We start from the raw sequence: 11528 nt of genomic DNA, 5'->3' as shown, positions 1-11528 counted from the left end.
ACTGTTAAGTATTAGCCACATTACATTTAACTAACAAGTGTTAATTACAAGGCCTCGGGCTTTTGCTCTTCTCGCTCCTCAAAGCACTGCGGAAGATATATGTGCTAACCGGTTCAGAGCAGGGCCACCGAAAAAGACACCTGTCAGCGCCCTTATTCCGCAAAGATTGGCTTCACTCGGCAGTACGTTATACTTATTTTTAAGCATCCGGCGTCCGCACCCCACCTACTGCTGATTGGGCGTGTAAACATTCCATCTTGCGACCATCATTTTCGAGCCCTCATGGTAATTTTAGACTGGCAGAACCCATCCTTTCCTGGTAACATAGGAAGGGAGCTTCAACGCAACCAACTGGCCCAGGATGAGATGCGAAAAATTTCTTGCAGTGATTACCAGCCCACTGGTTGTTTTTAAAAAATACGGCTAACACCTTTATGTATGGCTGGTTCGATAGAACGTTACGCTTTGCATGCTAAAGTTTAGCATTACTGCAAGTTTGTAGGTTGCCGCTTTTACTAGATGGTCCCCGCCGCAATTTTTCACAACACTGTCTTCCTCTTTCATGTGTATACCTTTGGTGGTGCCCCGAGTTTCATTGTGGCAAGTCACCAAATGCTGTTGTGGCCTGCGTTGGGTCATACGCTTCGTGCGGGCTGGTGCTTATGGCTATCGTTTGTGGAGGATGGGGTGAACCTACAAACTTAACTAAGCTTTTGCGACAAAGGCTTTTGCGACTTAGCACTTTTCAGATTATTCCACATTCACCAGCGTTACAACATTGAAGAAACGAGCCGATTTGCAATCCTTGAGCATTCGTCGCAAACACGCACGCTTTTCACTATTTCATAAAATTTTCCACCACTGCGCACTCCGTGATGATTTTTTTCAGTCCCCTCCGCTAATCTTTCCTCGTCGTGATCACCCTAACAAAGTGAAACACATTTTGTGTCGGTCATCCACATACGCACAGTCCTTCATACCACGCACTATCATTGATTGGAACGATTTACCCGCACACATAGCCACAGAACCTGATGTGGCTATGTGTGGGTCATCTACAGTGGGTCATCTACGATGACCCACTGTCCTTGCAGTGTGCAGAAGTATAATGTTTGTCAGGTATTGTCATTAACACGTACTTTATTAATTCCGTGCCTGATTTTGCAACTTTTGAAGCCGTTCTTAAGGAAGGTTCTTTGAATATTACTCCAGTGATTGTGTATGTAAAATCACAGTCTTCGTAGCTGTATTTAAGACCCCTTTAAAGTTACTGAGGTGAGTAGTAAGCATTGCCTAGAAACCATACGACATTAGGGTATATACGAAGCATGGTTCATGTTATGCGTTTTTCTGTCCCGTGTACATTCGTTGTTCCCCAGCTCCGCAGGGGTGCCTACTCCAACAGGCATTCGGTGCCTCGCAAGACTTTGGACCTTAGCACGTGTGGGTTGGACCAAACCACGCCCCGGCTGTGCGTGGCTTAGCCGTGTCGCGGAAAAGAGGAACCTGGTGGCTGAGCCAAATCTGCGGTTATTTTGGATCGTTATGCCCCTCCCCCCGCAGCGACATCACACCACTTTGGACCCCGTTTCTCGCAGATGGTGCCCCCGGTGTGACCCGCCCTGGGGAATCAGCCATTCGCCTTTTCCTGTCCTCTTCTCAATCGTTCCGCTTTTACATCTCCTTGCATAACTCTGTACTGTAATCTGCTTTTTTGCTTCTTACTACACTTTTCCAGGCGGCGAGGGTTAATCCTGTGCAAAAATATCACTCTAGATTCAAAGTATAGGAATATAATAGCGACGTAGTGTTAGCGTGCGCTTCAAAGTCACGTTCCCTTGTATGGCTCCGTTGCGGGTGACCGGCCGTGTCAGCGAATGTACACCATGCGTTTATGGCTTCCATTTCATCCCATCTCGAGAAACCGATCAGTCCCTGAGACGGGGCCGGACTGAAGTAATTAGCATCAAACCAGCTCTAGCACTCGAAACCTTCAGCAAAAACTTTTTGATACACTCAGAAGATTAAAATTCAGCTCTAGCTAAAAGTGTTTGTTCCTCATCGCAAAATGCCTCGAGAAAATTGTTGGGAAAGACGGCCTTGCTGAAAAAATTGCCTCAGGAGAAGTCCTGGTAGAAGCACAAAAAAAACCCTGAAGTGAACACCTCCAGAAACAGGACCTCCTGGTTCAACTAAAAGTGGCAGTCACATCACATCATAGCCTGAATACAACCCAAGGCGCCATCTCTAAACGACAGCTACCTAATGAGAGTGAAGATGATCTTCTCGAAGGGCTGAAACAACAAGGCGTGGCAGCAGTGAGGAGGATATCCATGCGGCGCTCAGGCGAGGTTATTCAAACGAAGCATGTTGTTTTGACTTCCAATCTTCCAACACATCCTGAATCTGTCCATGAAGGATTTATTGCCTCTCCAGTGAGTTCATACATACGTAATCCACGAAGGTGCTTGAAGTGCAAGAAGTAAGACCATGGTACCCAGCCATTCCTTGGCGGACCCATGTGTGCTCAGTGCGCAAACACTGACCACAGCAGCGGCGATTGTAACAAGCTACAAGCGAAATACCCAGCAGTGGACCACACGCTGTTTTCTCAAGTGCCTGTCCAGCATTTAAGAAAGAAAGAAATCAACTGAGTACCAGAGAACCTAACGTTCACACAAGCACTCGTGAAGCATGCCTTCTTACCGGGCAAACATTACGCAGACGCAGCTGGCGGGGGGATGGGGCGTCGTCTGGTATATGCGGGCACCCAGTGCAGCGAGGCTGACCTGCTCCCGTCGCAGCCCCCCACTCAGCAGCAGAAATTCGCTACCGTGGCTTGTGCTGCTGCACTTCGAACTAGTGCTGCGCCAAAGGCCGCCAGCACAACTTCTGTCCAGGGCAGCGATGTTGACCTTGCATCGTCCCAGTCACCTTGCAACAGCAGGGAGCTGCTCCTGTGGCTACTGCTGTTCCAGCTGTGTGCAGTGCTGTGCCTACGGCCTCTATCAGAAACTCTGGCCACGACAGTTTCAACCTCAGAAACCGCAGTTGAGGCCATGATTTTTTCTCCAAGTACGTCTGCCCCGGAGGCACCTCAGGAGCACCGCAGAGCCACATGTAGTGACAAACCGACCAAACCAAAGACCCTTAAGGTCACTGCAGCTGGAACTGACCCCGCAACCTAAGTGAGCAAGACCTACTGAGGAGAGAGACAGCAAGAGAGAGAGAAAAACCATATAATGAGCCTTTTTTCTTTTTCTTATTTTCATGATTGATGAAAGTTTGATACAGTGGAATTTTAGGGGGTTGTTAAGAAATCTTGACGATATTTATGACATCCTCTCCAATTACAAACCACAAATACAGTGCCTCCAAGCAGCACACCTGCGCCCATCACAGACACTGTTCTTAACACAGTACATTTCTTTCTGTAAGGACATACAACATTCCATCCAGTGGTCTAGTGGTTGGGCAATAGCACTACAAGAATCTGTGGCTTTCTCAGTACCTACAGCTAAAGACGCCACTCGAAGCTGTAGCTGTTAGGACCATAATTTTTGGAAAACTAGTGACAGCGTGCTCTCTCTACATTTTGCCTCAGTATCGCGTGTCCAACGTCGAAGTTTAAAACCTCATCAATGAACTACCTGAACCGTAGATCATAACTGGTGATTTTTACGCTCACAATCGCAACTGGGGATCTATACGAGCCGATCCTCGAGGGCGAGTCATTGAAAGGTTTGTCACATCGTCCGGAGGTTGCATCCTTAATAAGAAACACCCCACATATAACAATACCACGCACCACACTTATTCAGCAATAGTCCTGGCAATCAGCTCCAAAATATTACTGCCTACGCTTGAATGGAGCGTAATTAACAATCCCTATTGGAGCGATTATTTTCCAGTAAAATTAATAGCAACAAACAGTTACTCTCAAGACACAGAACTCCTTCAAACATTTAAATTACAGGCGGCTTACTGGAAAACATACAAAGAGCTTTCCAGGCTACCCCCTACAAGAATGAGCCATTTAGTTGTTGAAGCAGCAAGTTCACGGATTACGGCCCAAATTCTTCCCTGTGCTCTAAAGGCATTCCAGGTGCTACTTTTAAAACTCTCCCAAACCCCACACCATGGTGGAATGAGGGCTGCGTGCGTGCACCGTCAGAACAGATGCGTGGGCACTTTTACGTCGCTATCCTACAGCCGACAACCTGCTCAAGTTTTATCGGGAAACGCGACAGGACAGCGGACGTTGCGCATGGCAAGAAATGAAAGTTGGACCAGGTTTATATCGTCTATAAGGTCTTTACTGTAATAAAGAAACTAAAAGGAGACAAAACTCAACCTTTTCCCCTAGTAAGTAGTGCACGTAACTCTATTAAAGATCAAGCAGATGTTTTTGGGAAACAGTTGGAACATGTATTCAGTTCTTCGCATTATACACAACATTTTTACAGCTCAAGAAGACAGCAGAGCGCCGGCCTCTACATAGGAACCAACTCTCGAATGAGCGATACAATGCCCCATTTACCATGCTTGAAATGATTAGTACACTCTCAACATGTCAACATGTGGTACGTCAGCACCTGCAGCTGACAGAATTAGCTATGGCATGACCAGACACCTGCACGGTGACACCCTGCACGAATATTCCCCCTCTTTACAAAATATGGCAACAGTTCATCACACGGAGCGGCTGTAGTCGTACCATTTCTAAAAGAAGGAAACGAATCCTGTCTCGCAGCGAGTTACAGACCTATTGCCTAGACTAGCTGTTTATGTAAGCTGCTCGAAAAAATGTGATGATGGTAATCATTGTGTATAATGGCGCTAGGGCTTCTAGGCCAAAGAACGCCAAAACAAGAATGTGTTAATGTCGCAGGTGAGTTATATGCTGCGCGCTTTCGTTAAAAGATGGTTATGTAAATTGGTGTATAGGTTCAATGATTGTCAGTAAAAAGAGAATAAAACTAGTTGAGAGCGTAGAAAAAGATTTCGGATAAAAATCAGGCTGCCTCGGGGAGAGTGTTTGCCTAGTAAACGAGGTTGAGGCCTATGAGTGTCACGGAAACGTACCCCAGCAGTGTCCTCCTTACTGCCTGAGAAGGTGTGGCAATCGTTTTTAAGCGATTTTGCTTAAAAATCAACCATAGCCAACTAGTCTAAAACTTTTTTGTAACTGATTATTCCTTCATCAGATGAAAGTGTGCCGGGTGTAGTAGTTTGTGTTGTGTGTGCAGATTAGTGAGAGAGAGAATTCACCATACATTCAACTAAGGTATGGAGTACAGAGAGATCTCCTTCACATGTATCACATGTTGGTCGAGGCGTTCCATTCAAAAGGTATCCATGTGTGCCATGTGTGTGCCCTAGCCTTAAACGACAAAGAGCAACTTATACAGACCTGTGTAGTGTTTCTGTTATGTGCCCACCTATTTTTGGTTTAATTGCATGGTTCGTTTTCTGTTTTTCTGTTTGCGTGTCGTAGCGTTTCTGCCAACGTTCCCGGAGTTTTCTTTTAATGAGCGATTTCAGGTCACAGCAAGGCACAGGCGTAATGTCCACATTTCTACGATGTAAACACGAGAGATGCTGGGGAACCGTTCGCATTCTTTCTTTAATGGCTTACACAAAACAGGTCGCGCGCTCGTGCTGCGAGGAGCTGGTCTTCTTTGTCTTCAGCATAGATGATGGTAATAGTTGACATACGAAGAGCAGCAGCAGCTGCCTCCCTATCAGCGGCATAATTTCCCGCTATTCCACAGTGACCAGGAACCCAAAAGACTGTGATTGTGAGCCCCATCGAGTACGCTGGCATGATAGTGTTTATGAGCGATTTGAACCCTGCCTTCTTATAAGGCTTCGCTAACGACAGGTCTGTCATCACACTGACAGAATAAGAGGAGTGATTGCAGCCATCTCTATCCTTTCTAAAAACCGTGTACTGTGTTTTAAAGTGTGCATGATTTGCGTTCAGATGTGTTTCCAGAAAACACATTACATCTGGGTTGTGTTCTGACAATATTTAGTAAATGTCGTCAAGATTTTTCAACAGGCCCCTACAATTTCACTGTACAATGTTTTTCAGCATAGATTTCGTTTTAGGGAAGATTATGCTTCTTTGTTTATTTCGCTTTTGTTATTTGTAACGTAGGGGACCTGTTAGTCGTGTTATTTGTTTTCTACGCTCAACTAAGGGACGCCGATCCCTTGGCAGCTGTGTTGCCATCGGGGACGGCGTTACGTCACTTTCCTTGACGGGCGCCCCATGAGCAGCTGTTCGGTCATGCTCTTTCAGGCGTGCTCCGAAAGGGTTGGTGTCTTTGTTGGCTACGCGCACTAGGGGCGCAGAACGCGGCATGGCGGGCGTGGAAGGCGGAGCCGGCCCTCGCCCGGTACCTACATATCCGAGTCCGAACACATACGCCGGGTGCGGAAAGATCCACCAACCTTTGAAATGATTACTGAATGCGCTCTTGAGAAAGGTTTCTTCAAAATTATGTAGCAGCTTGTCCGACTCCCCATAGAGTGCACCAAACACGCTGTATCTGCCCGGTTTATGTGTGAAAAGCGAAGAAAAAAGCGAGTCAACTGTGAACCCCATATGAACAGCGAGCTTTTTACATGAATATGCAGAGAACTGTGGGAACAGGGAGCATCGGCTGAACTGATCTTTTCCCTACCTTTTTACCTTTCCCCCATTGGGATCTGCCGTCCTTACCACCATAAAGCAATTCTCTTTCTCCAGTCCCCATGTTCTCCGGCCCCTCAGAAACACCAGGGGTGCGTCTAACAGACACGGGAGAGGCCGCACCACCGCCAGCAGTTTTGTCGCCACTGTTGCCACAGGAACAGACAGTGTGGCGATGTCTTGGGCTGCCGAAGGCAGCACAGCGGGGGCGGGGTAGGACCAAGTCAGCACTGCTTTACTTGGTCGCCACCGATACCAGACGCGGCTCCGCCCCCCGGCCAGCGGCGTTGGCATAATTCGGAGAAAACATAGCCTGCTTTCTCCGCTCTTCCTGGTATGTGATGTTCTGGGTTTCTTTGAGGTCGATTATTTTTTTAAGCTTTAAACTTTTCGCATACTCGGGAATGGGCTGTGTGTGGTTGCTTACAATTGGCGCATTTCAGCTGATCGCTTGTACAGTCTTCAGACAGGTGACCTTGTGCAGGGCCGTAGCCAGAAATTTTTTTCGGGGGGGGGGGGGGGGGTTATGGGTTTCGGGAAGGGGGTAGTTTTGCCGAAAGCAACAGTAAGTTTTGCTTACGCTCTGCCTGGAAAAGATTTCGGGAGGGGTTCGAACCCCCAAACCCCCCTCTGGGTACGGCCCTGACCTTGTGCACACTTGCGCACGTTAGATGTCCGCGGCAAGCGTTTGCTGCCCGTACTGTTGGCATATGAAACATCGGTGTGGGTCGTGAATGCGTGCTCGGACTTCGCAGTACAAGAATCCTGCAGTGACTGACTGGCGGATAGTGCTCTGATCAAAAGTTAGTATCACATACTTCGTAAGTAATTCATTTCCATCATGTGTGGTCGTAATTCTCCCGACTGCAGTAACTCCTTGGTCACGCATGCCATCTAAAATGTCAGAATCGGTTTCTTTCAAAAGGTCAAGTTCAGAGATTACGTCTTCAGAGCTGTGCAGGCTTTGGTGTGGAGTGACTAATACTTTGACATCGTGCATGTTACTTTGCCTCAAAAGGCTACTGGACTGTTCTTTTGTTTGTACTTCAACGATGATGTCAACTGATGTTATCTACGTTGCCTTGCAGTTTACGCCAACTACACTGTCTATGAACTCAGCTACTAAAAGACTGATTTATTGGCGATCGGTGCATATTTCTCAAGGAAGTGGATTACCAGAAAACGAGGGAATTTGTCGGTCTCTCAAAAAATTGGGCAGAAAGATGCGGAAAAGTAACTACTTCGGTGCGAGCCCTTCTCGATCGTTTGTTTGGGGGAGGTTTATAGAGTACCATATGCTACAGTATAAAAGCAGGAAACAGGGGTACTTTCTTCGTCAGCCCTACCCTGATGCTGAAGAGGTCCCGGAGTTCCTTTCCTGGTAAGTGGACAGGTGCCCGACCTGGGGCCCGCCGGGGCGTGACCTGGGCTTCGACGGCCACCGTTTGTGGTTCCGTACCCTTCTCCGTTAAACACATCATCACGGTATGTTACAGCTTATGTTGGGGGCTCGGGGTCCACGGTGTTGTAATACCTTCACCAATATTGCTCAAGGTGCCCAGTGCGGGGTGGATGAAAGGGGATTTCAGAGGAAATTGGCACCCCATCATTGCTGGCGCCCTGTGCGAACGCAGTGGCAGCCCACCGCTAAGTTCGGCACTTACGTGAGTAAATGAACACAACAAGAACGAGTCCTCTCCAGCGGCGTAAGCGCGCGGCTGCAAAGCGCTGATTACTGTGACTAAAAGACGGTGAACAAAGCAAACACACGCCTTAAAAGGCCGTGACCAATCGGGCAGACAGGGTACCAGCGCAACGACAGGCGGGAAAGAAGAAAAAAAAAAAAACAAAGACAAAAAAGGAGCACGAGAGGACAGAACAAAAGGTGAGTTCACATAAGCGAAGGTGTCTGTGGGCTTCGCATAAGCGAAGGGACTGTGGGCTTCGCGGCTGTGCCACCACACAGGCCGCTAACCCGTTCATCTTGATCATGCAGGTTTTTGCCCGCATCATCACCGACCTACTACTGCCTGCCTTGCTGGCTGTATCGTCTGCCACTCCGGGAAGCTGCCTGCCTGCTACCAACGAAGGCGAACCTTGTGTTTGCCCCCTCCCTGGCACCCATGCTTCCGGACCGTCGGCAGCGCCACCCCTCCCTCCGTGGATCGTCGAGATAAATCCAGCCACCCTATCGCCGTCGACAACATCTCCTGCGCAGCCTATAAAGCCGCAACCACCATCCAGCGCGCACTGTGGGCTTCGCGGCTGTGCCACCACACAGGCCGCTAACCCGTTCATCTTGATCATGCAGGTTTTTGCCCGCATCATCACCGACCTACTACTGCCTGCCTTGCTGGCTGTATCGTCTGCCACTCCGGGAAGCTGCCTGCCTGCTACCAACGAAGGCGAACCTTGTGTTTGCCCCCTCCCTGGCACCCATGCTTCCGGACCGTCGGCAGCGCCACCCCTCCCTCCGTGGATCGTCGAGATAAATCCAGCCACCCTATCGCCGTCGACAACATCTCCTGCGCAGCCTATAAAGCCGCAACCACCATCCAGCGCGCACTGTGGGCTTCGCGGCTGTGCCACCACACAGGCCGCTAACCCGTTCATCTTGATCATGCAGGTTGGTAGTTCGTATCCCACGTCTACTAAAAAATCAAGTAATTACTGTTTGGTGCAGCTGCCGAGCCCACAGTGCTGCTGTTTGCTTGTTACCGAATGTGTGAATGTCATACGTGCCTTGCTATTGCTATCGGGAGATGTAGAGATGAACCCCGGGCCAGATATTCTCGCTGAGCTGAAAAAGTTGTCACAGGGCCAGTCGACAATATTATCGGAAATGCAAGGTCTTAAATCCGAGATAGCCACCACTAACCAGACTATCACCGATCTTGGACAGCGCATTGCTGTCTTGGAAAATCACTGCCAAAATCTTCTAACCCTTCGAGCAGAAGTAGATGCAATACATACTAATACCGATGAGTTAACTCACCGGGTGTATGACATAGACGAGCGTCTTGACGACCTCGAGAACCGTTCCCGGCGTGACAATCTAATATTCTACAATCTCCCTGACACTAATCCGAAGGAAACATACGCTCAGTCAGAAGAAATAATAATCGAGCACTGCCTTGAACGACTTCAACTAACAATTGAACCAAAAGACATAGAGCGTGCACATCGTCTAGGGCGGCACACCAATAACCATAAACGGCCCATAATAGTGAAACTCTCGTCTTTCAAAACTAAAGAATCCATCCTTTCAAACGGCCCAAAACTAAAAGGTACAAAATTTAGCATTGGCGAAGATTTCACATACCCTGTTCGAATAGCCCGAAAAGAGCTCGTTGCTTTCGCTAGGAGCAAATCTGTGCCATTTTCACTGCGTTTTCAAACTTTGCACATTGGCTCTAAGCGATACATTTTCGACTACGAAGCAGGAATTGTCAAGGAAAAAACATAGGGATCAGTACGCTGTACGCCGTCAGTACGCCGTCGGCAAGCGCGCCAACAGCCACGTACAAGCACTAAAGCTAAGCTTTCGTTTTCTGTAATTTATACTAACATCCGTAGTTTTCTTCCTAAGCGCGTGCCCCTGTCTAATCTGTTAAAATCATCTAGCAGTAGTATACTTATATTGACCGAAACGTGGCTTACTGACGACATTTCAGATACAGAGGTTCTGGCTGACTTGCCGCACTTTAACCTTTTTCGTCACGACCGTAAAAACGCACGTGGTGGGGGCGTACTCATCGCGACTAGCAAAAAGCTATCTTGCTCCCTTATCAACATTGCCTCACAACTTGAAATATTGTGGGTAAAGTGCCGTGCACCACCCGAAACAGTAATACTTGGCGTATGCTACAGGCCCCCTCGTACTGATCCAAATTTCGCCCACGAATTAAATGAAATGCTATCTACGCTTACTAATAAACACCCTACCGCACATATCCTCCTTTATGGCGACTTTAATTTCCCGAATATTGACTGGCTGAACCAAACACAACTAATTACAGGAAATACCGAAGCAAGAGAATTTGTCGATGTTTGTCTGAACTTTAACCTTACGCAACTGGTATCCGAACCAACACGTGTAACTAGTGAATCTTCGAATATTTTAGATCTGATACTAACAAACAGCCCCGAAAGCTTAGAATCTATCTCGTACTTACGTGAAATCAGTGATCACAAAGTTATCCATACTACACTAAACTTCATCCCTAAAACACGCCACATTTCCAGCAAAACAATTCATATGTACAATAAGGGTGATTACGAAGCAATTAATAACGAACTGCGAGATTTCCTGCCTGCGTTTGAATCCAATTTCGATTCCCGATCTCTTAACAGTAACTGGTTAGTCTTTAGGGACAAAGTAATCGAGTTAGCTAATAAATATATCCCCAAGATGAACTTCCCCGCCAATGAAAATAAACCATGGTTTTCAAAACGTTTAAAAAGGCAAGAAAACAAAAAGAAACGTCTCTTTCGTACTGCGAAACTTAATGGTACTGCGTGCGCATGGGACAAGTACTATGCTGCAGAAGACTCATATTATGCTGCAATTCGAAGTGCAAAACAGACGTTTTATCGCATTGACTTGCCTAAAATTCTAACAAATAACCCTAGAAAGTTCTGGGAAGTTATAAACCCGCAACCGACACGCGAAATAACGCTTACTGACCATAACGGAGAGGAAGTTAGCGACGCTGATTGTGCCGACGTATTTAACAACGCGTTCTGCTCTGTGTTCACTAAAGAAGCAGATTCGCCACTTCCCTCGCCACCTACTACGTCTTTGCCGATAATGGCTCCAGTGGAATTT

General features: G+C 47.5%; 1 protein-coding gene across 1 annotated transcript; it reads left to right on the top strand.

The window, feature by feature from the left end:
- Positions 1-8666: 8666 nt before the first annotated feature.
- Positions 8667-10429, top strand: LOC144161923 (uncharacterized). Its single transcript, XM_077692476.1, has one exon. The coding sequence runs from the start codon at positions 8691-8693 to the stop codon at positions 10164-10166; it is 1476 nt and encodes a 491-aa protein (XP_077548602.1). The 5' UTR covers positions 8667-8690; the 3' UTR covers positions 10167-10429.
- The last annotated feature ends 1099 nt before the right edge of the window (positions 10430-11528 follow it).

The sequence above is a fragment of the Haemaphysalis longicornis genome, unplaced genomic scaffold, assembly GCF_048455015.1.
Source record: "Haemaphysalis longicornis isolate Haplotype H1 unplaced genomic scaffold, Haemaphysalis longicornis Haplotype H1 scaffold_12, whole genome shotgun sequence".
Lineage (NCBI taxonomy): Eukaryota > Metazoa > Arthropoda > Arachnida > Ixodida > Ixodidae > Haemaphysalis > Haemaphysalis longicornis.
The sequence above is the reverse complement of the archived record's forward strand: the minus strand, read 5'-3'. Positions and strand labels throughout refer to the sequence as shown.